Source organism: Lonchura striata, chromosome 3 (genome assembly GCF_046129695.1).
Source record: "Lonchura striata isolate bLonStr1 chromosome 3, bLonStr1.mat, whole genome shotgun sequence".
NCBI classification, from domain to species: domain Eukaryota; kingdom Metazoa; phylum Chordata; class Aves; order Passeriformes; family Estrildidae; genus Lonchura; species Lonchura striata.
This window is the reverse complement of record NC_134605.1, coordinates 49115393-49137106: the sequence shown is the minus strand read 5'-3', so window position 1 is coordinate 49137106 and position 21714 is coordinate 49115393. Positions and strand designations below refer to the sequence as shown.

At 41.1% G+C, this 21714-nt stretch overlaps 1 protein-coding gene across 3 annotated transcripts in view; it reads left to right on the top strand.

The window, feature by feature from the left end:
* GRM1 (glutamate metabotropic receptor 1) overlaps nucleotides 1-10281 on the top strand; it is a 181616-nt gene extending 171335 nt beyond the window's left edge. The window contains exon 9 of one of the 3 annotated variants that reach the window (XM_021527014.3): nucleotides 6452-10281. In XM_021527014.3, the coding sequence (XP_021382689.2) occupies nucleotides 6452-7286 (835 nt within the window). In that variant the 3' untranslated portion in view covers nucleotides 7287-10281. The remainder of the gene's footprint in view (nucleotides 1-6451) is intronic. The other 2 variants (XM_021527015.3, XM_021527017.3) reach the window with 2 other exon arrangements.
* The last annotated feature ends 11433 nt before the right edge of the window (nucleotides 10282-21714 follow it).

Sequence of the window (21714 nt, the reverse complement as noted above, 5' to 3'; positions counted from 1 at the left end):
TGGCTACAGCTGAGCTGTTGGATTTGGAAGTAATTCCCTACCCCATGGGCCAGATATGAGCCTAGCAGCAACCCATTTCTATGCTAGCACAAACATAAAGCGAGTGATCCCAGTCCCGGTTCCAGCTTTCCCCGTCTGGGCGGCCAGAGCAGAGAGGTGAGTGGGGCTGCCAACCTCTGATCCTGCCCAGGGATCTGATCCCAACCTGGAGACCCTGTGGATGGAAACCAGGATCTCATCACAGGGCACTCAGCCTAGGCATAGCTACTACATCCACATTACAGACTGTATAATATTAAAATTTCAATTTAAAAAAAGAGAAAAATATCCCAGTTATCAATAGGGTCAATATTCATTAGAAAGCCTATGTGCAACTCAGATAAAGTAATGCTTAACTTCTGCATTAGAGTAACTTATGAGAGAAATGAAAATGTTACATTTATTTTACATAAACCAGTGACCAGACAGAGAGTTGGAAAGGCAGCTCTGGACTTGAGCTCACTCACAGCACCTCTAAGTATCATCAGGTTCTGCCCTGACAAGACAGTAAGACAGCATTATGTTTTCCTATATTTTTTGCAGCAGTTTTCATCATACATTTAAAGTAGTGCTCTAATTTACATAGAATATTGTGTCCAATGCCCAAGGCACTTTTGTCCAAAAAAAAAAAAAAGGCGGAGGGGAAGGAAGGGAGGAAAGGACCAACAAGGAAAAGTTAGTTAAGTAGTTTAAATTTCCAGAAACACAAGTGGGAGGTTAAACATTGCTCTAATTATACAACACTCACAAAAGCATTGGAGCCATGCTGTGAGAACAGTTTTAAGTTCCTCTTGTCACCAAGGTAGAGACTATAGTGTAAATGAACTAAAGCTGAAATTTGTTTATGATTTTTCTTTCATTTAGGTGATTATATGAGGCAAAAATCCTGACCACATACCAGATAGGGACTATGGTTGATGATGGCTCCCTCACTCAGGAGAGAGTGCAGAGAAATTTTACCAGCCCAGGTTTAAGAGATGAGTCCCTAGAACCAGTGTTCTAGAAGTTTTGCTTTGCTAATGAGCATCAGGGCTGGCTGTGGCAGCTCTGAGAGGAGCAGCTGCTCAGTGCAGGGAGGTATCACTACCCTGGATTAAAATTTGCTCACTCCCTTAATCAAATTTTATGCCCCCAGTGGCCTTACTGAAACGGAGACAGTAACAGAAGAGATCTTGGGGATACCAGCAAAGCACCTGCTCTGTGCTGCAGTGCAGATATTAGCTTTAAATTTTTAGCTTGTCAGCTTAGGCCCTGGGAACAGAGGCAGCAGTGGGACAGAGCTTTAGTCAGGCTCATTGCCACGTATGTGACTGTAGGGTTGGAGAAAGTTTGTGGTTTACTGACTGCCTCTCTGTGGGCACGGCAGAAATTCCTCCTCTGGCTTCCGTAGGATGGCATACATCAGGATGTATGTCATCCTCTGTGGGGATGAGAAAGGTTTTGTCCAATGCACAGCTTTTGAACAGGGCACTTCTTTTTGCTCTGTGTCCCAGTGCCTCCAAAGGCTGCTCATCTCAGTGTCAGTGTTCAGGGACAGCTCTGCATGTGCTGTGCTCCAGAGCCAGCTGCCAGTGGCTGTAACTGGGCTCTCTGAAGGGAGGAGCAGCATTTGGTGACTGGGCAGTACCTGACACTGACCTCCTCTGATTGCTGGTAAAGACAGTTCAGGGTTCGTTTTGGACTTAATTTTTCCTGAAAAGGGACTGCCAGGTTATACCAGTGCTTCTTACGGGCTGTGGGATTTCAGTTACTACAGTGACTGGCAATGAAAGACAGGTAATATTTATTATTTCTCCTATAACCTCTTCCTCTGGTTAATTGTCATTGTTGCATAAAAAAAAAAAAAAAAAAACAACAAAAAACCAACCAAACAAAAAAAACCAGCCTTATATATTAAATCTGTGCTCTGTGTCTTTTCTAACACCACCAAGCTGGCTCAAATGACTGCATCATTCATCTCAGCAAGATTAAGAATCTTAATCAATGAACTAAAGATCCATCCTCAGCTGATGGCCACTTGGAGAAGATTGCAGACCACCATTCTGGCACCCTGAAAGGACAAAATGGGATGAACTTTCAACAGATCTATTTTAACAGAAAGGGCTCTTTCTCAAGCATTTTGCCTGACTACATCTGAAGCCATTTTCCAACCTGTGGCTTCCTGTAATTAACCTCATCAGAACACATGCAACTCTGCTTAACTATTTCATGTGCTATCAATTAGGGATTGTTATGCATAAAATGTTCAAAGCAAAAAAAAAAACAAAAACAAAAAAAAAAAAAAAAAAAAAAAAAAAAAACAAAAAAACCCCAAAAAACAACAAAAAAAAAAAAAAAAAAAGGTTTCAGGTACACAGGACTCAAAGGTTATTTAATTCTCTATGCTCTCTTGATCTCAGGTTATAACTTTGCTGGTGAAAAGACCAGAGTTACACAGACTAACTTACCTTAGACCAAGGGACAATAATTTTTCACCTCAGAAGCATCCAGCCTCTGAGATGTAAAGAAACCTCTATCTAACATCTAACGTGAGTTCATCTTCAGAATCCTGCAGCATGGAGAGGAGACAGCTGTTGTGGAAAACTCAGACTTGACACTGCTCCAAGGAAGCCAGAAAGTTAAGATCCTCCTGGAACTGGCAAGAGCAGGACTCTGTTCTTGGCCTGAAACAGGAGTTGGGTCTGGGGAACTCTTGGTCACAAGGAGGGACCAGATTTGGTCATCTGGAGATACTTAACAATGAACAGTGAGCTATCTAACAAGTTATAGGCATGTCCTACTGTTGGCCAGGCATTTTTAACCTTTTTGAACCATAGTCTCAGGCGTGGGTGCATCAGTTTTTTTAAAGAATTTCAGGAAGTAACTATTAGGATCTGAAGTTGTTTTCCATGTTGTTTAGTGTCTATAATAAAGAAAGAAAGCTGAAAGTTCCCCAGAGTCATGCAGAGAGTATGTTACAAAGAGCAATGCATATATTAGAAGCAGAATTTTGAATTACCAAAAATAGCAAAATCTCTGCTCATTAAACTAATAAAAACTCACACCAAAAATATGTTTACTTCTATTTCCCCGGAAATACAAAACACATAGATAAAGCTATGGTGAAAATAGAGAAAAGGCATCTAAATTCAAAGTATGTTCTTGCCTAGAAGCAAAAGCAAACCCACCCTTTGTGCTGATAGGATATCCAGAAATCTGCCTGAATATATAGACTAGATGGGAGGGTTTGGAGAAATAGTACATGGAGTGTTACACTGAGTATACACAAGTACAAACCTTAAGATCCCTTGAGATTTCAAGAAGTTCACCTCTGTGCAGAAAGTGTGAAGTCTAAATCCTATGAGAAATTCACAGGAGAAAGGACAGAGGGAAGATAAATAAACACGTGGTGGACATGAACTGGGTAATCATCCTACTGATAAAACAAAGAAACGACCACTTGGTGTCATCTCGTCACTGTGCAATTGAACATCAGGTTTTCAATACCCCAACTGACCTGGCTTGGTACCCTCTCTTGCCTTCATGTGGAAAACCATCCCTTCTCCCATTACCCCAGGCAGATTATTTTGATCTTGACCTTCTCCAATGGGTGTTTCCTTCAAAAGAGAAAATGGCAATCACTTAGCCAGTGGTGACCACACAGTCAAGATTGTCATAGTTGTTTTGCACAAGTGAGACAACTCCTTCTCTCACTGAGACTCAGTTCAGGTCTGAGCTTTTACAGACTCATCTTTGCTTTTTGTCTAAATGGCAATTAATGATATTCAAGATGACTGCTCTTTGTTCTAGCAAGTGTTCTTTCATTTTAATGATGAATTCTTCCTGAAAGTGTCAAACTCGGTGTGACCACCTGCCAGCCATCCAGCAAGACAGAGCCCAGGTATTTCTATGACAGTCTTGGGGCTCCATCTCAAAATGTAACTCCTTAGCAGGCTAGCAGTGCCTGGACATAGCAAGAAGAGCAAGTAGAGGGAAAGAGCTGGAACAATAATCCATGGATCTTGTCAAGTCCCACAGAGAGCCAATGCAGCCCTAAAGCTCTTTATCATGAGGCCATTGGAGCCATAAGGAGTAAGGTCTGGCAAGCAGAAGCAAGCAGGACCAGCTCTCCCTGACGAGCAAGTTGCTCCAGAAAAATCCTGATGAAATAATTTGCTCACATTTGGACGTTGCAGTCCCAGCACAGCTTAAGCATGGCCATTAACTTGAGACTATGGAAAGTGCTACAGAAGAAAGAAGTAGGAGCAGAATTTGAGAGTGAGGGAGAGGGAAATGAACTAAATAGGAGTAAGACTTAGAGATAGTGAGCTCCTTAAAATAGCTCTGTTTGTCTTTGATGTAAAATACAAAATCTTGGAAATAAAATAAGATACAGAAAAAACAGATGGTATGAGGGGGATTCAAAAGTGAGGTGATGCACCAGAACTAGATATGAAGAAATGATGCAGCAGTGGACTTAGCACAAAAGGAAGCAGATAATCATAACATATTTTAGAAAAGCCCTTTGCAGTAATTGTAAGCTACAGCATCAGCAAAATAGAAGAGCACTTGACTTATTTTCCTCTCTACAAGAAGAGACTTGTTTTGAAGTTAAAGTAGACCAAATGTGTTTCTGTGTGAAGAGTTTTCAGTTCTTGGCATGTTAAACATTACTTTAAAAATCTTTCACACCAAAGAGTTACACTCATTTGCTTATCTTTATAGCACATTAAAAAAAAAAAAGTCATACCATAGTTCATTTGATCAAAACAGGAATGTTTCTAAACCTTCATTCTTATCTTTTCATTGATCACTATAATATAGAGGTTTCCTTCTTCACTTGGGAATGTGGCTTTCTTGTCTCTTAGGTTAAAGCTCTAAATCAAAACAGCTCCAACTACATGCTTTGGGAAGTTATGAATTTTTTAGATTGGTCCTTTCATGTGCCCCAGTTCCCACAGAGGTGGTGAGTCACAGGCCCAGCATTTGGAGTCTGGAGTTGGAGATGAGCTTCCCAGCTTGGATCCACCTAAAATAATTTTTTTTTTCCCTCCAGGAGTACTTACTGCTTGACAGAAAAATGACACATTGTCATGTATATTTTTTTTTCTGTTTTGACAGATTTACAACGCTATATGTTTTGTACCAGTCTTTTCTAGCTATGACAAAGTCAGTCAATATGTTTTTTTTTTAATAAAATTCAAGTGGCAATTATTTACTCCTTAAAAAGAGAACCATGAGAGTCTGAGCAAGGAAAGCAAAATGCTTAGAACCACACTGCAATACTGTAGGGGAAGAGATCTCCTCCAGTGTGTGCAGTAGCGGGAGGTGAGGCTGATGTGCCAGCCTCCCACTCACTTTGTCTCCCATCTGCACAGCAGGCTCAGGGTCTGAAATGTAATCCTTTGTTTGCTTCTGGTCCCTGAGGGATGAAACCCTGAGATAAGGCTGCTTTGAATAAATCATCTCTGAATTTCTCTCTCTCTGGTTTTCACCCAGATGATGTATTTTAGAATTTGTGAACCATCTCTACTGCGTGACCTGCAATTAAACAGTTCCTTGGTCGTCTAAAGCACTGCTCAGCTCCCTGTCCCATCAGCTGCTCACAAGCTGCCACTCAGCTTTGAGTGCTGCTCCCTTCAAGGGTACAGGGAAATGCAAAACCCTGCAGCTCCTCAGAGTCGGACCTGACCCTCAGATCCTCACTCAGCCAAACTGCCCAGAGTTTTGGTGGGACCCAGCCCGTGTGAGGAGTCAGAGGGTTTGACTCACCACGGTCATGCTGCTGCTTGTTCCTCCTCCCACACAAACCAACTGTTTTCTGTCCCAGAATTTTAGCTTGGTTTGTAAATAACAGTCACCCGGGAAGAAGTGCATTTACCTCCCACCTGATAGAGGCCCAGGGAGTCCTTCATTTCTCTGTTAGCTAATCTGTTTCTAAAGGGAAGAAGGAATAAAAGGGAAAGGAGTGGTTAGCAACAATTTATCTCTCTACCCAGTTGGCCAAAGGCTATGATTGTGGATTGCTTTTCTTCCAACAGCTTGAAAATATTTCCTATAAACTGCAAATCAGGCTTAATTAAATCTTTTCCTGTGACTTTTTTCCTGTATTTTTTTCTTCCCCACTGCAAAATGGTGAGCAAACCTAGATACTAAATGACAGCTCAAGTCCTCAAACCACAGATGGCTCTCCCAGAGCCCTTCCCGCAGACTAGCCTTTCCAGGTTGGCTGTAGGATGGATAACCAACATCACTTTTGGATGAGAATCATAGTGTTGTTTTCTCATGTAGTATTTCTGGGAGGACATGAAAAACTCGAGGGGGGAGGCTTACTAATGAGACAAAGCAATCAGTATTTTTGTAGGGTTGTTTGTTATACTGCCTGTGTCTTCGTAATGTAAATGCAAATAAACCATCTTTATTTTATTCATAGTTCTAATGGAAAGTCTGTGTCATGGTCTGAACCAGGTGGAAGACAAGATCCAAAGGGGGAACATACGTGGCACAGACTCTCAGTGCATGTGAAGAACCAGGAGACAGGGTGCAATCAGACAGCGGTGATCAAACCCCTCACTAAAGACTACCACGGCCAAAGTCTGACTTTTACTGACATCAGCACTAAGACTCTGTACAATGTGGTGGAGGAAGAAGACAGAGAGCCCGTTCACCTCAACCAGTCCAGCAGTCCTTCCATGGTGGTGCACAGGCGGGTGGCAACGACCCCCCCGTTGCAGGCCACGGTGGAGGAAACCCAGCTCTTCTTGCCTGAGCAGTCCCCCAAGACCCTGCCCCTGCAGCCACAGTCTCTCATGGACCAGCTCCAAGGAGCGGTCAACAAGTTTGCCGCCGGCATCCCCGACTTCAACTCTGTCCTCCCCGCTCCCGGCTCAGGGAATGGCGTGCGGCCCCCCTGCCCACCCCCGCCACCCCAGCAGCCGTCCCTGCAGCCTTTGCAGGTGGCTGCCTTCAGCGAGGAGCCCCTGTCTCCCCCGGCTGAGGAAGCCGAGAGTGAGAAGGTGAAGCTCATTCAGGGATATGTGTATGAAAAGAGCACAGAGGAGGAGGAGGACGAGGAACTGGCAACCAGCAAACTGACTCTAGAAGACTCTCCGGCGCTGACGCCCCCGTCCCCTTTCCGGGATTCGGTGGCTTCGGGCAGCTCCGTGCCCAGCTCCCCTGTGTCAGAGTCGGTGCTCTGCACACCCCCAGATGTGACCTATGCCTCTGTCATCCTGAGGGATTATAAGCAAAGCTCGTCCACCCTGTAGATGCTGCAAGAGACACGATAGGAAGGACTTCGGCAGCTGCCCACTGGGAGGACTTGTGGAGACAAGCCTCCCAGGGCCATGGGAGAGAGAGCAGAGAACAGTGACAAATGACAGGGCAAAAAATTCATCCTGCACTTAAATAACTAAAATGAAAGAAAAAGAAAATAAAAAATCCATTCTGAGGGCTCAAGATTCTCTATCTATTAAAAATAAAAATACTGTACTTTGGGAAAATGTTAGGAAACCATAACAAAGCACAAACTAAAGGAACATCTTCTATAGCCAAAAAAAAAAAAAAAAGACAAACAACAAACCACGCAGGAAAAACAATATAATCACACTTAGTCACACCCTCTCTTGGCAATGCTTGAAAAGGACTCTGGGAAGAGTGACCTGGAGAAGTCATTAGCACACCTCATGACTGCTGTCTGTCTGCTATGGGAGTAACACACCCAGGACCTGGAAGGGCAGAGTGTGGTGCAGGGGAAAAAAGCTACTTGTATATGGGACATATATGCATAAACATTTTTTCCTGGTTTCTACAGGTGGCATAACTGTGGAACTTTATTTTGGGGAGAGGAGATGAGATAATGTGAAAGCACATGGCTCTTACTGACTTCTATCTGAATGATTTGTTCTTCATACTAGGCTGCGTTTTGGGGGATTTGGGCTTCTTTTAATGCTGATTGTGAACAGAGCAAGAAATATGATCAAGTTAAGACTCAAGAGGTTTCTGAAGAAAGCCTTGCCATAGAACTTGTAATATGATAAGGACTTAGAAAAACTGCCCTTTTGTATAAGGTTGAAAACCATGTGGCTAAACTGTTACGCAACATTTCCTGTAGCAGAACAATAATCAATGACTACCTTTTCATAAAATAACGTATTTTGCCATGCCATTGTATCATTCCTTTGTGTTACTTTGGAATCAAATGCATTGAGAAATAGCTGTTTACTTAGAGCAACAACTGTTAGTCTGGAAGAAAGGCAATTCCACACTGGGGGTTATGGAGCCTCCAGGCAGGAGAGTGAGTGTACGTTTGTGTAATTGTATGCGTGGGTACGGTGTGTGTGAAGAGTAATGTCCAATAACTAGCACTGGAAGATTGTCTTCTATACTATGAATATTTTTATGTTTAAATCATGTTTTTATATCGCGTTGGTACAAATATTCAATAGATCTTTGAAGGTTTGTATGCTGTGCTAACACATCCTTTTTTCATATACAAGCTGAGAGAGTTGTTACCCTTATAACAGGGTGCTTTGTTTTGCAGATATTTTATGAAGTAGACATATGATATTAATAACCAGTGCATTGAGAACTTGTTATTTTACATGTTTTGCAGTTAAGTGTGGTTAACCAGAAAAAAAATTAAAAAAGATAAAGGTCTGTTTTAGAACTCTCGCACATGAGAGACAGGAAAAGTAATCCAATTATTTCACTGCTTCAGATAATTTAAAATAAAATCATGCCACGACAGGAAATTTCATCAGTGCTTAATGTGTGCATAAATTGCCAGGTTTTGCTATTGACAGTTCTTTTAAACCCTTTATGATGTTCAGTTGCATGTTCTTTCCTTATGCTTTCACTTATTGTGTTTAATATACAATATAGCTTAAAGGTCACTTCCAAGCACTTGTATTCTGTCATTAATTCCTCCTCCTCCTCCTCTATCTCTCATGTGTTTCCTAGAGATGGGCCTAATCCAAAGCTCCCTAATGACTGGCATGATAAAAGTCCAGGTCTACTTCTTGTAGCCTGAACTTAATTATAATGATGATTACCCTATTTATAAATGTGCTTATTATACATACACAGATCAGGATTTTAGCTGCCATGATTTTTGCTTGTGCTGCTGAATTCAGCTGAGGATGATGATCTGTCCCACAGTTCCACAGTTTATTTCAAAAATATTTTAAAGGAACCTCTTCCTGTTAATATAGTTGCAAACCCTAATTTTAACCATGCTTCTTTTGAATATTCTACCAGAGTTTTTCTGAATTAATCATAATTCTACTATTTTTCTTTCTTTTCATTTGAATTTTAAGAAGTCCTGATTGTTATCAATCCTCTCTGAAGATCCAAAGTTTTTCCCTAATTATGCAGTATTGGTATTGGCAGGTTTGGCTTATATTCAAAACCAGAGAGAGTCTAGAGAGTCTTTTTTTCTCATCCTCTTTTCAGAATGTTTGTGAATATTATAATATATATATTATATTATAATATATAATATTCAATATTACTTGTGGCCAATTGCTATCATCATCCTGATGTGGAAAGCATGAACTTTGCCCAAAGACACATTTTTGTCAGTATATTGATGCCTCTATAATGAACTGAAGACACCTAAGGGTTAGTTAGTTGATTTTTTGTTTTGCTTGGTGCTTTTAGGGGGATTGTTTTTTGTTGCTGTTTCTTTTATTTAAAGTGCTGATTACTCCTTAAAGCAGCGAGAAAAATGCTGTATCTTCTTTGCTGATCACTGCACTGGCAATGAATTCTATCTTCTAATAATTGTAGTAAAATATCTGCTGTGCTGTTTCCAAAAACTTATATTGTCAGTAGCACAGAGCTGATACTAAGAAGCCAGTCTTTGAAGACTTGAGAGAGATAAGAAAAAGAAATATAGCAGATTTGTACAGATGAGGAGATGGTAATGTGGCAAGGTACTATACTGTTTTCATATCTGTCTGTTTTGAACATATTAAGCACTGATTTTATTATTGCAATGTAATTATATCATGGGTAGGAGTTTTCTTGAAATTCAGTATATTAGCTTTTAGTTGTAATTGTTAAAACTGGAAACATACACATACATAAATATATCTAAAGAGCAAGAGCTCACCTTGTGTATGCAGCTGTATGAGCTATGAAGCTTTCTGTAGAAGTTCTTTCTTTTGGTCTGTCAAATGCTTGATGAAAACTGCCTTTTTGTCAAAATGATCTTGAAAATGCTGTAAAATAAATATTTTCTATTTATTATTTAAAAAGAGACTGCCACAATTTTAAATTTTTTGTTTCTTGAATAGGAAATAGTCATTGTTCCAGGAATTTTCAGCATCATGAATAAGAGATGGTGGGATATTTAAATGGAGGTAGGTATTGATTAAATTGCATCATGAAGGTGAGATGATGGAGGGATGGAGGATTTTTGCTTCAGTAAAAACCCCCAGCTTTTTGGCTTCTTAATAAAATTCTGAAGCACTGTAACTATGCGTTCAGGTAGACAAGTTGTAGAAGTGAATTCAATGGGAAATGACAGGAAATTTTGCTTCCCAAGGACATAGGAAAACACCAGCCCTTCTCTGAAAATTGTCTTTGAGATGTCTGCTTATCCCATCAGGGAAATTGCAATATGCTTTCTTGACAGCTATAAATGATAGCCATTGATCCCCCCTTTTTGTGTCCTACCTGTACTGCTTCTGGATACAGCAAAGTACTGGGACTCCTGACTTCTGCTCTGCAACTCACAAACACTGTGGCTTTTTGTGTCTCCTGAACTGCTCTGTGCCTCAGCAAGATGCTTTTTTGTAGTGCTGCTGGGATTTTCAGAAACAAGTGGCACTAAACATAGAAAATCTAGATTGTTTTTTTTCTTGTCTTTACACTTGTGAATAGACTTGTGACTCCTTTGGTTGGATCTAGCCTTGCAAGAGCCCATGTCTGAGGAGTCAGTCCACCTACAACTACTGCAATGCAGGAGTACAGACAGTGACATTTCATTCTGTGGTAAGTGCCAAAAGTTTGGTCTCTTTGTTCACAGTGGTTTTATTTTTTTCTTATCCCTTTTTATTTTTGTTTTCAAAATCTTTTTTGTCTATGTCTTAGTAAAAGTTCTCCTGACCAAGTGTATTCAACCACAAAAATATCCTCAGAGAAAAACAGCACTTACTCACCTCCAGAGCACCCAGTGCAATGTTGCACAAGCTGCTGAAATAAACATCTAAAGTAATTTTTCACTGGGAGATGGATGGCTGGACCAGAACCACAGAGCAGCAAAGCACACTTGAGATTTAGTCTCCATCCTTCTGTCAAGGACAGAGTGTTGGCAGCTCCACCAGCCCAGCCCATGCCTCTCCACCCAACCTCTGCTCAATAACTTGGGTCTCCAGACTGGTGCCAGGTACATTTTGCATGGACTAAGTGGCTACCAAAAGAAATTTGGCTCCTGGGCTTGTATTCATCACTCTTTAGACAAAAAGGGGGGCAGGTTGCTAATATCTGTTCTGACAAGGTCTGACAAGGTCTGAGTGACTGTTAAAAATGCTTCTTATATGGGAGTGGGAAAAGTGTGGGTTTGCAGATTGCATTGTTGTGGTGTTTTTTTTTCCCAAATAAATGAGTCACTAGACACTTGGCAAGTATCTGTCTGCAAATCATTGGGAAGGAGAAGCAGACACTGTAGCCTATTTTTATCTGTGTAAGATTCCCAACAGGGATATTAGCAAAAAAGAAGATAAGGAATATCATGCTGCTAAGTGCATGGTACTACCACAGACCCCATATCTGGACCTGGACTCACATTTTGGCAAACCCTGCAAGCTCCCAACAGAGACAGTAGAGGAGAGCAGGAGTGACTGGTTGCCATTTCCAGGTAATTTGTATCCTACTAAAAAAACAAGTAATCGATTCCTTGTGTTTAATTCAACTTCCAGATCTCAGTAAATCACACAAAACTGGACTGCTCCCCCAAGAGAGCAGGTCACTCTTTGGTACTTGGTTTCACTGTGGGCGTAAGCAATGTATCTCTACAGAAGTAAAATATCGTTGTGAGTTGTGGGTTTCCGTAACCAAAAGGCCTCTAGGTAGGTGGAGAAGCAGCTGGCACAGATACCAGTGCAGACAGATAAGAGTTTAGGAGTGGTATGTATCTATGACATTTAATCCACCCACTTTATTTATTGCACACCGTGCAATGTGTAGGTGGCATGAGATCCATTCCCCCACCTACTCCACGGTATGGTGTGTGGGACTCCTACTTCCCCATGCTGCTCTGAGACTGAACCAGGAACAGATCTAGAAGACCTCCCTCCTGGAAAGATGGTGTGCCTGGAGGACTGGCTCAGGGCAAGCGAGTCTCTGGTCAGCTCCCTGTTTTCCTAACACGGAGTGTCTTTGCAGTGCACCAAGAGTGTAGTTTGCTTGCAAGCGTCACCTAGAGATGGGGAATTTCAGTGCTGTGGAATGCCTCAAAACAAGTCAATCATTTAAAAGGAGCTGTTTCCCCAGCTGCTCTCTAGCAGTCTGTGGTGACATGTCCCCCACAGCTAAATAGACTGTCAGTCCTACAGCCATAATCCAGGGTGTGGATCGCTCTCCGGGTGCCCAGCAGCCCACGCTGCCCAATGTCACTGGTGCAATACAGCCCCGGGCAGGTGCCTGGTGGGAGCTGTTGCTCCCTGAGCTGCTGGCACTCGGAGGTCTGAATGGCAGAGGGCTCGCTGTGGTCTTTGCTGTTCTCAATGACACAGGGAAAGAGAAGGAGCAAAAGACAGACAACATCTTCCTTTTATCTCTCTCACAAGAAAGGCAGGCAGGACTGTGCCATGGAGCCAGCAGCTATCCCTTATGGCTCCTGACAAAGTCCTGACAGTTCCTGTGATTTGCATCTCAACAGATATAAGGAATTTGCCCTTCATTCTTTAGCTACTCTTGTTATGTAACACTTAAATAGACAAACTGCAAAATTATTAAGGCAAAATGTTTAAATACCACCACAGGGAGCAAATTGCACTGGGAGCACTGACAAATCAATGTCTTTTTATTTGGTGAAGGAAGCAAGAATGAGTGTGTTTTCCTGGGATGTGTTATACATGTTTTGTTTGAAAACTTAGACAGAACAATTGAACTATATTTTAATTTGGCAGGCACCTTAGTAATTATTCCAATTTTTTGATGATTTTTTTGGGGGGGTTGAAGTTGGATTGATGTTTTTTCTTTTTTGCTTAAAAGTAATGCCTAGAATACTTAGCAAGGTTATTAACTGTGCCAGGATTTTCATGGGCATCTGTGTGATGCTAATTTAGAAACTGAAGCCTCTAAGTGCCAAGATCCTCAATATGTGTGAATCAGTGTTAAGTCCTGAATTATGTCATTTTCCTTGAGAAGCTGGCTGAGTACCTGTGCTGTTAACTTGAGTTTCTTCAAGATTCATTTCCCACCGCAAGCTCCATTTTGCAGTTGTGAAGATGTTGGTCTTATCTCTGGTTTTGAGGCTGCTGTTGCTCATTGTTCTTATCATTTGATGCAATGCCTTTGCACCAGCCTTGGCACAATTGCAGGGGAAGGTGCCTGTCAGGCCACAGCTCCCCAACAGTGCCAAGAGATTTTCCTTCTGAGTTACATTTCCCGTTTTGAGTGGCGGCTCTGCTGCATGCCCTGCCCTCCAATGTGCTGCTTGTTCTTGGGTAATATATTTGTAGACTTTAAAAACAAGAAAATGAGAAAGTTTTGCTCTCCTGTTGTCCCTGACATCAGGATTTACCCAGATGTGTATATCCAGTGCTCACCCGGGGTAGTCTGGCACAAGTCACGCTGTTGGGCATGAACTTGGTGCATCACAGCCTGGCCCTCAGCTCTGTCCCCAGCTCAGTTCTTGATTCTTTAAATTACTTTGGGATGTTCATCTACCCAAGGGTATTTCAAAGCTGCATAAGGGAGCTGGGTTCCAATTTACGATGGACACAAGTGAAAACTGGGTGTAGAAATACTTTAGATATGTTTAAAAACTCAGCCAGTCTTTTCTTCCAACTCAGGCCTGGACACAGAAGGGTATATAAATAAAAGAAGATTTTTCACAGCCCTTTTACTCTCTTTCTCACCTTGACCTCAATGCCAGTTTACTCCTGCTCATTCTTACTCATCCTCTTTTTATAGCATACATACCGTAGTAGTGGAAATGGCACCATACAATTCAATGGTTTTGCCTTTGATCCCTCATTTTCCTTATTTCCAGTTACCTCATGATCAGTGTTAAAGGAAGATTTGTGATGTCTGTAAAAGCTCATGGAATAAATGGATCACACAAAAGAAACAGAGAAGGCACAACAGACACATCAGCTGGGACAAACTTAGATGCTGCAGCCATAATGATCATCAAATAAGACCACAGTCCACAACATAGTTGACCCTCAGGAGGACAGAAATGCTGTCAGGTCTAAGGAGACCTAATTTTCCCAGCAAGATCCAGGCTTTGAGTCTCAGCTCCAGAATAATGCTGTGTTTTCGCATTGCGATACCACCATTTGCAAAACACTCAGAGCCTTTTCCTCCTTAATTCTGGGCTGTTTTTTGTTTAAGAGATATCATCATCTTCAGTGGTTCATGTGCACAGACCTTTCCCCACTACTTACAAAACATTCCCAGCCTTTCTCCCCTTTCTCCCCTTAAGATAGGTGTCATCAGCTTCAATACAAGGCATACCCTGCCTGTGGCAGGCTGGGCATGGGGCAGTGCTGGAGCAGGATGAGGACCCAGGCAGAAAAGGCTTTCTTGCACAGTGTACTGCTTTTAGGCATTTGTGTTGTTTGTGTTTCCCTTCCACATTTAGAGCTCTCTGAGCCTCAGCACCACTGTTCATAGCAGCGTGAATAACACACAGCTGGCAAAACACCACAGCAAGCACTATTTATTTGCTCAGTTGCTAGGACTTTCCCTTACCTATGTGCTCCATCTTCCTGTCACAAACAGCTTGTCACCTGTGACACAAAGGAGCAAGCCTGACTGAAGAAACAGGGGTGACAAACACTTTCTGTGCAAAGCCCTCTTGGTAGCTAAAGGCAGGGAGCAGTGATTTACAGAGACCAAGCCTGTCCCACAGGAGAGTCCCCTAAGTGCACAGGAAACAAGGTACCCACATTGTCATGCTGGCTGAGGATGACAGGGTAGATAGAGCCCTCTCAGGCTCTGAGACCACAGGAAATTTCACAGGTGCTGTTCACCAAGGCAATCAAGATCTGTGTGTGACCAGTTTGGGACAAAGAGCTTTGAAAAGGGTAAGGATGGGAAGTTCCCCCTTGAAATTCTCCTCCAAGGGACTCAGGTCATAGAGTCTGTGTGAGTGTAGGACTTCTTCCGACTGTGGGACAGCCTACAGCCCACCAAGCCTCAGCCTCCCCTCACCTTCAGACCCTCCTGAGCTCCAGCCCTGGCTCTTCACACTTGTTTCTTTCCTTCCATGCCTGCAGGGAGCTGCATGACTTTGGCTGTTTTGTTTGCTTGCTCCAGAGGTCTCTGCCAATGCATTTTCGTTTGACTTCTAAGCAAAATGCAAGCTGAAATGGGAACCAGTGTTTGTCCCTGTGGGCACAGGAGTCAGGGGATGGTCTTCTGTCCCTGTCATGGCTGGGAAGGGAGAAAAATGGTGCCAGTACCCAACAGAAGGCTGGGAACTTCCTTTATTTTGAAAGGAAAGCCCTGCATAAAATCATAAAGAAATTACACTTTGCACCATATCTTTGCAAAAAGATTGAACTACATTTGTCTTCATCATTGACAATCACATCAAGCCATGGTAAAAAGGTACTTACTGGTTTTAATCCAATAATTAAGACATATAAGTCCACCTTTCAATTGTCAATAAAACAGAATTTTAATTGGAAAACAGGGACTAAACCTTCTCATGCTTACTGAAACACTGAAGTTAGTCAAGAGAGATTGAAGCCTCATGAACCTCTGCATTTTCTGTCACAATTGGCTCTGAGATTTTTTTAAACTGATGACATGGCATCTTACAGAATATGTGTTTACACTTGAGCAGCTTAGCCCCAAGTCCTTTCTGCCTCTGATATTCATCCTGGTACAAAACACTCCAAATCTTCAAAGGCATCTGGAAGGCTATGAGCACTCCTTTCCTAGAGCTTTACAGAGCATAAATAGTTATGTCTGTAATGTAGCGTGTTTGTGTGGGATGTAGCACTGTCCTCCCCATTTGGCAGGTGAGGAGGCTGACACACTGTATACTAACACCAACATTTGCAAATATTTTCCTAAAGCTAAGCACTAAGTTCTTATTTTGACATTTAAATTAAAAAAAAATAGCCTCAGTTCTTGTCTTCTCCTGAAATTAATGGCAGCTACAGATATTAAGCACACATATAAAAAATGTGACCTGTTGGTCTCACTTCTAATGGTTTTAGGTACTCTTCTGCAAAAGTGTTTCAAACTATTGCTCCAAGGCAAGGATCCTGTAGCACAAATGAGGACTGGTGGCACTGAGCAAAAAGAGAAGAGATTATTCTCTTTCTACCTATGATTATTTAGCAATACTCCTCTTGAACATCAAAACCTATACTAATGCTCCTTGGTATGATCTACCCCCAGAACTAGAATTCTGGAACAGGGCATGCCCAAAGTAAGACTGATTATTCATCTGTAGTTCAGACTTCTTTTTTGACATTTCTTAGGTCAAAGACTTCAATTTTGTCACCACATAACCTGCCGTTTACAGGAGCGCTCCGTCTCTTGCACGCAGGGAATGTGCTTCCCAATGCTTTGCTGGTTTCCACCGATGAGAAGGTGTCCAAGCCTTCTTCATTCAAATTCTTTCAAATAGTCAGACTAATTTTACGCTATAACTCTCCTAGGTTAGGACATATCTAAGTAAGACATGGGGCTTAGTCACACAAAGATGTGTATAAAACAGACAGAGTGAGAAGGGTCACACCATTAACTGTGGGTCCTCATTTTGGCCAAACTGCTTTAATTTACATAATATTATAATATTATAAAGAAGTCATAAATAAGATCACAGCTTTGCTACTTTGATACCACATATAGCTGCCCAGAGATGGAAATAGAGCCTAATGTTTTAACTTGATGAAAGACAGTTGTCTGATGTTTTTCAATTCCCCTCTTCATTTACTACATGATTTTCACTTACCACCTAATTTTCATTTACTGCATGAACCTGATTAATTCCTAAAACAAGTTCATCCTGTTACTGAATAGAAAAATAGCCCATAGGAAAATGGTGTTCACTCCCATCTTTAAAAGCTGTCTTCACTCGTCTATACCAGAGGAACAAAACGAGGTTATGTTTTTTAAGCATGTTAGTACTACTTGTATGGGGAGAATTGACCATCTTTGTCAAACTGGGACGTGTCCTGGCTTTGCACTCAGCAGCAGAGCAGCTCCAGCCTCATGGCTGCTGCTCATGGTTTGGGCTGTGTTGATTCATTGTTCGGTCCTTGCAGTACCTGAGCGGTGACGAGGGATCTTCACCCCCACCACAGCCCAGTGTTACAGGATGGTGGGGTGCTTTTGCCAGGGAATTTACAGCATGTGTTGAGATCTCTGACTCACCCTGGGAGAAGTGATCTTTGTGTCAGGTGTGCTTGCTTCTCCACTGATCTCCTAGAACTTCTCTGCTCCAGGGAGAAGGTCCCAGTCTCCATGTCAAGCACCTTATATCTGGCAGACACAGCACAGGCCTAATCCCCATAGTAATTCAGACTGAATTTCAGTGCTTGTTAAAGAAAATATTGGGGGTTTTTTAAGTGACAAAAGGAAGCCTTTCACTTCAACATTTAAAATTTGAGATTGGTTGAACTGCTGGAAAATCACAGCCCAAATAATTTAACAATGTTTCAAGCAGCTTCAAGAAAATCTTACAGCAGGAAATGCTCTAAAGCTTTAAGGCAATGCCAAGTAGCATTTCTCAGCAACACATGTTGGAATAGACCATCAGCCAAATTCAGAAGTAAAGGAAAGCACCTTTGCTGCTGTAATTCCTGTTCAGTAGCATATTTTTTCAGTCCCAAACTACTGTCAAGCAGTCTTTCTGGTTGAAAAATCTAGATGCAGACATTATCCCCTGACGTTTGTTGTGACAGTGTGTTATTAAGATGAAAGAAAAGCTATTCATCTGGGAATCACTTGACAATATAAATGGTGCTATTTTGAGCTTTTGTTGCCACTACAATTAATCAAATGAGAGGCAATTGGTGATTGGTGGTTTGCTGCTTTTTTTTTTTTTTTTTTTTTTTTGCTTATTCTATAGTTCATTTAAGAAATCTGGCAACTTCCTTTGCTAAGTAGTGCTAGGTTTTGTATTCAGTCCCATTATAAAGCCAGTTTTTATCAATTTAGCAAGAAGGATTCTGCAGTTGCTTTTAATAGTGTCACATGCTCAGGCTTAATGGGCAAGACATAAAATGCCTTGTAAATGTAAAAATGCTGCAAAGACTGATAAAGCTCCTTTTTTGCCATAGCTAGTTACATCTGTAGACACGTGCACATCCAGCCTGTTCCACCTGACAGCATTTCCACCCATTTCCCTTTTGTTTAGTTCTGTGTATGTGCAGTGGGGCCCTGGTATTTCATCAGACACTTTTGGTGGAAGGGAACAGGAGCTGCTGGGGAATGATGTAAGCCACAGAGGAGCCATAAGGTCTCTGTGTCTTTGTTTTGGTGAAATAAATGACAGACATATGAGAACACCAAAAAGTTCTAACATTTCACTTCACAATTCACAGTATTGATAGGAATGCTACTTACCTAGTGCAGGTAGATGTAAAATGATATTATAGTCTCTAATGGATCATTTACAAATAACAAATCATTGGCATTGCAAACTTCTTATTTTCTCACATCTAAAATAAAAGTCAGTGAACTTCTCTATGGCAAGGAAAGAACCTTCCAATCTGTAATCTGAAAAGAAAGAGAAATCAAACAGTACTATGGGTCCAAAATGGAATAGAAGACATCCCATGTTCATTAAGACAGACAAGCATCTCAGTGAAGAAAAACAGTGACAGAAAAAATACAAAAAGGTGTAAACTCTGGTTACTTAGGCAATTTCCTTATAGTTTTAGCAACATATAAGAAGTAAGGGACAAAAATATTGGAATTTTAAAAATTTTTAATTAAACATTCTATTAGCTTAAAAAGAGACCATCTCTTCCCCCTCTCACTCACCTGAACTTAAGAGGAATGTATATATCAACCAACAGAAAAGTTAAATAAATAGATAAATAAATCAAATGGAATTTTATGTAATTTCCAAGTACACAGCAACTGGTACTGGGGGTACAGGAGGAAACAATAGATGCGGTTTTATCTATTTGCTTGGACGTGCCTTCCCTTTTTCTCTCATTTTGTGATTCTCTCTGAATAGCAAATTTTATCCTATGGATGGGGAACCTGTCACATTTTTGGATTCTATGAATGCAGAGCTCATTATTACTAAATAAATAAGGTAGAAAACGAGAGTATTTTGTAGGAATCCATTTTGACTGATGTATCTCACCTACAGGGTCACCTACAGGTAAATCACTCCTAGTCAGTGGAATTCATAAAAGGTCATTGATCAGACCCTGTGGTCCCATAACATCATGAAGAAGGCAGGTTTTTATTATTCCACAGTGATGCACTGTGACTCCAGACATCCACAGAGAGTCCTTGAGCACATTCTCTCTGCAGGATGCCAATGTACACATGCAGTTGAATGCCAGACCTCTTTTCATCTGGGGTTATTCACATAGTGTGGTCGGTGATACATAATGCAAGGCTGACAAAGCTGGCAGTATCCTCTTAAAAAGTCTGAGATGAAAAAAAATGAAGCATTTTCACGGTTCAAAAAAGAAAAAACTTCAAAAAGATTTTTTCAAAAAGAAAGTATTATCTTGGCTGTGCTCCCAAGCACTTGAGAGCTGACTGCCAAAGTATTAAATCTCCAGTAAGATAAAAATATCTGTTCATACACACACATTCAATATGCATCTAAAGACCTATTCAAATAATATTAAATGATTCAAACTGGCACAAGCATGAAGCCTGCAGAGAATATGGCAATCCCTTCAGTAACTGTTGCCTTGTTCACAGAAACAAGGCAACAGAAACTTTGGCAGAGTGAAATTGTATAAAAAGTCCAAGCTCCAAGCACATCTCCTGCCTTACTGCCTGAGCACAGGAGGCACCTCTTCCAACAAGACTTGCAGCTTCTTTCCAAATTTAGGGCACAATGTGCCCTGCAAAACATTACCTCCCACACTAATAGGGAGACTGCAAACATAGGTGATCATGTTTTTCAGCTATTAGTTTTTAATAATTCTGGAAACTTGCTGTGAGTTCATTTATTAATTAATATTTATTTGCTAAGTTTTTCCTGAAGGCAACTCTTGCTTTTACCACTGCCCTGTTTCCAGTACCATTCTACTATGATTATCATTGAAAAATCCTCTTTTCCCAAAAGGGGAATAAATATCATACATTTCTGGCAAGGTAATACTGTCCAAAGGCACATCTTAAAGTTCTAAAGACACCATCAAGCAGATGGTTCTAATGGTTTTTCTCTTGGTAAACAGAAGCTAAATAGCAAGTGTGACTATAAACATGGGAAATAATAAAATCAGTCTTTGGCAGCAACATGCAACAAGCCCAGGAGCTTTCCAAGTGGCCACATGGTCATGACCATAAACTTTACACCTCCTTAAGTGTTTATTAAATGTCTCTCTTCTTAACCTAGGATCAAGAACAGGGGTTTACTGAAGGCAGGTGGGACCTGGAACTGACAAAGCAATATGTTTTTCTTCTGAATAAATATTTCATTTAAAGCTCCATGCCAGTCAGCCACTTGTAATTCAGGATGTGATAGGGAGGAATTCTGTAATAAGTAGTTAAGTGTCTTGCAAAGAGAGATACATCACCAGTTTTTTATATCACAGGAAACATCATAACTTAAAAATTTACACGAAAAGATAACTGAGCTAGAGAATTCTCCATGCCTCCAGGCCAAGTAGAGCACTGGTTGCTCCATTAAAATGTCTAATTGTGAAGCTTCATATATTTATCCAGGATTTGAATGTGCATAGCCTTGTTTCTCCAGGTGAAAGTGCTGAAAACTGTGCATCTTGCTTAATCTGAGGAAGATGAACTTCCCGTACATTAAAAATTGTCCACATAGAATATTCCTCAGTACTGAGGAGCTACCATCATTTTGCATGAAGAAACCACAAGTGTTTTATTTTAGAGTGGTTTGTCTGCTAATCTGCATCTGCCTGTGCCTGATGAAAGCTGTAGTTTGAAAGCTTTGAGTTTCCTCTATTGTCTATAGGGAAAGCCTTGTACCAAGCTGTGTATCTTCCCACTATGCCATGGTTTCCTTCCTCCACACTTTCAGTCAAAGCAAAGGCAGCATCTGATGTACCTCTCTCACCATCTGCAGCAGCAGTTTGCAATTTATATGTTTATGATTACACTGCTGGTGCTGAGGTAAGGGTGGCTATATGGGTTTTGCAGAAGGAAATGTTTCAATAAAGACTATGAGACATGAGAAACAGTAGGATGATAATAATCTTTGTATAAACATTTGGTGATTGGGATTTATAATGACATGATTGACAGAGTATTATCTAAAACACCTGCTGAGAACAAGACAAATGGCTAGTCTAGATTGAAGAGGAGGGTATTGCAAAAATGAGAGATGAT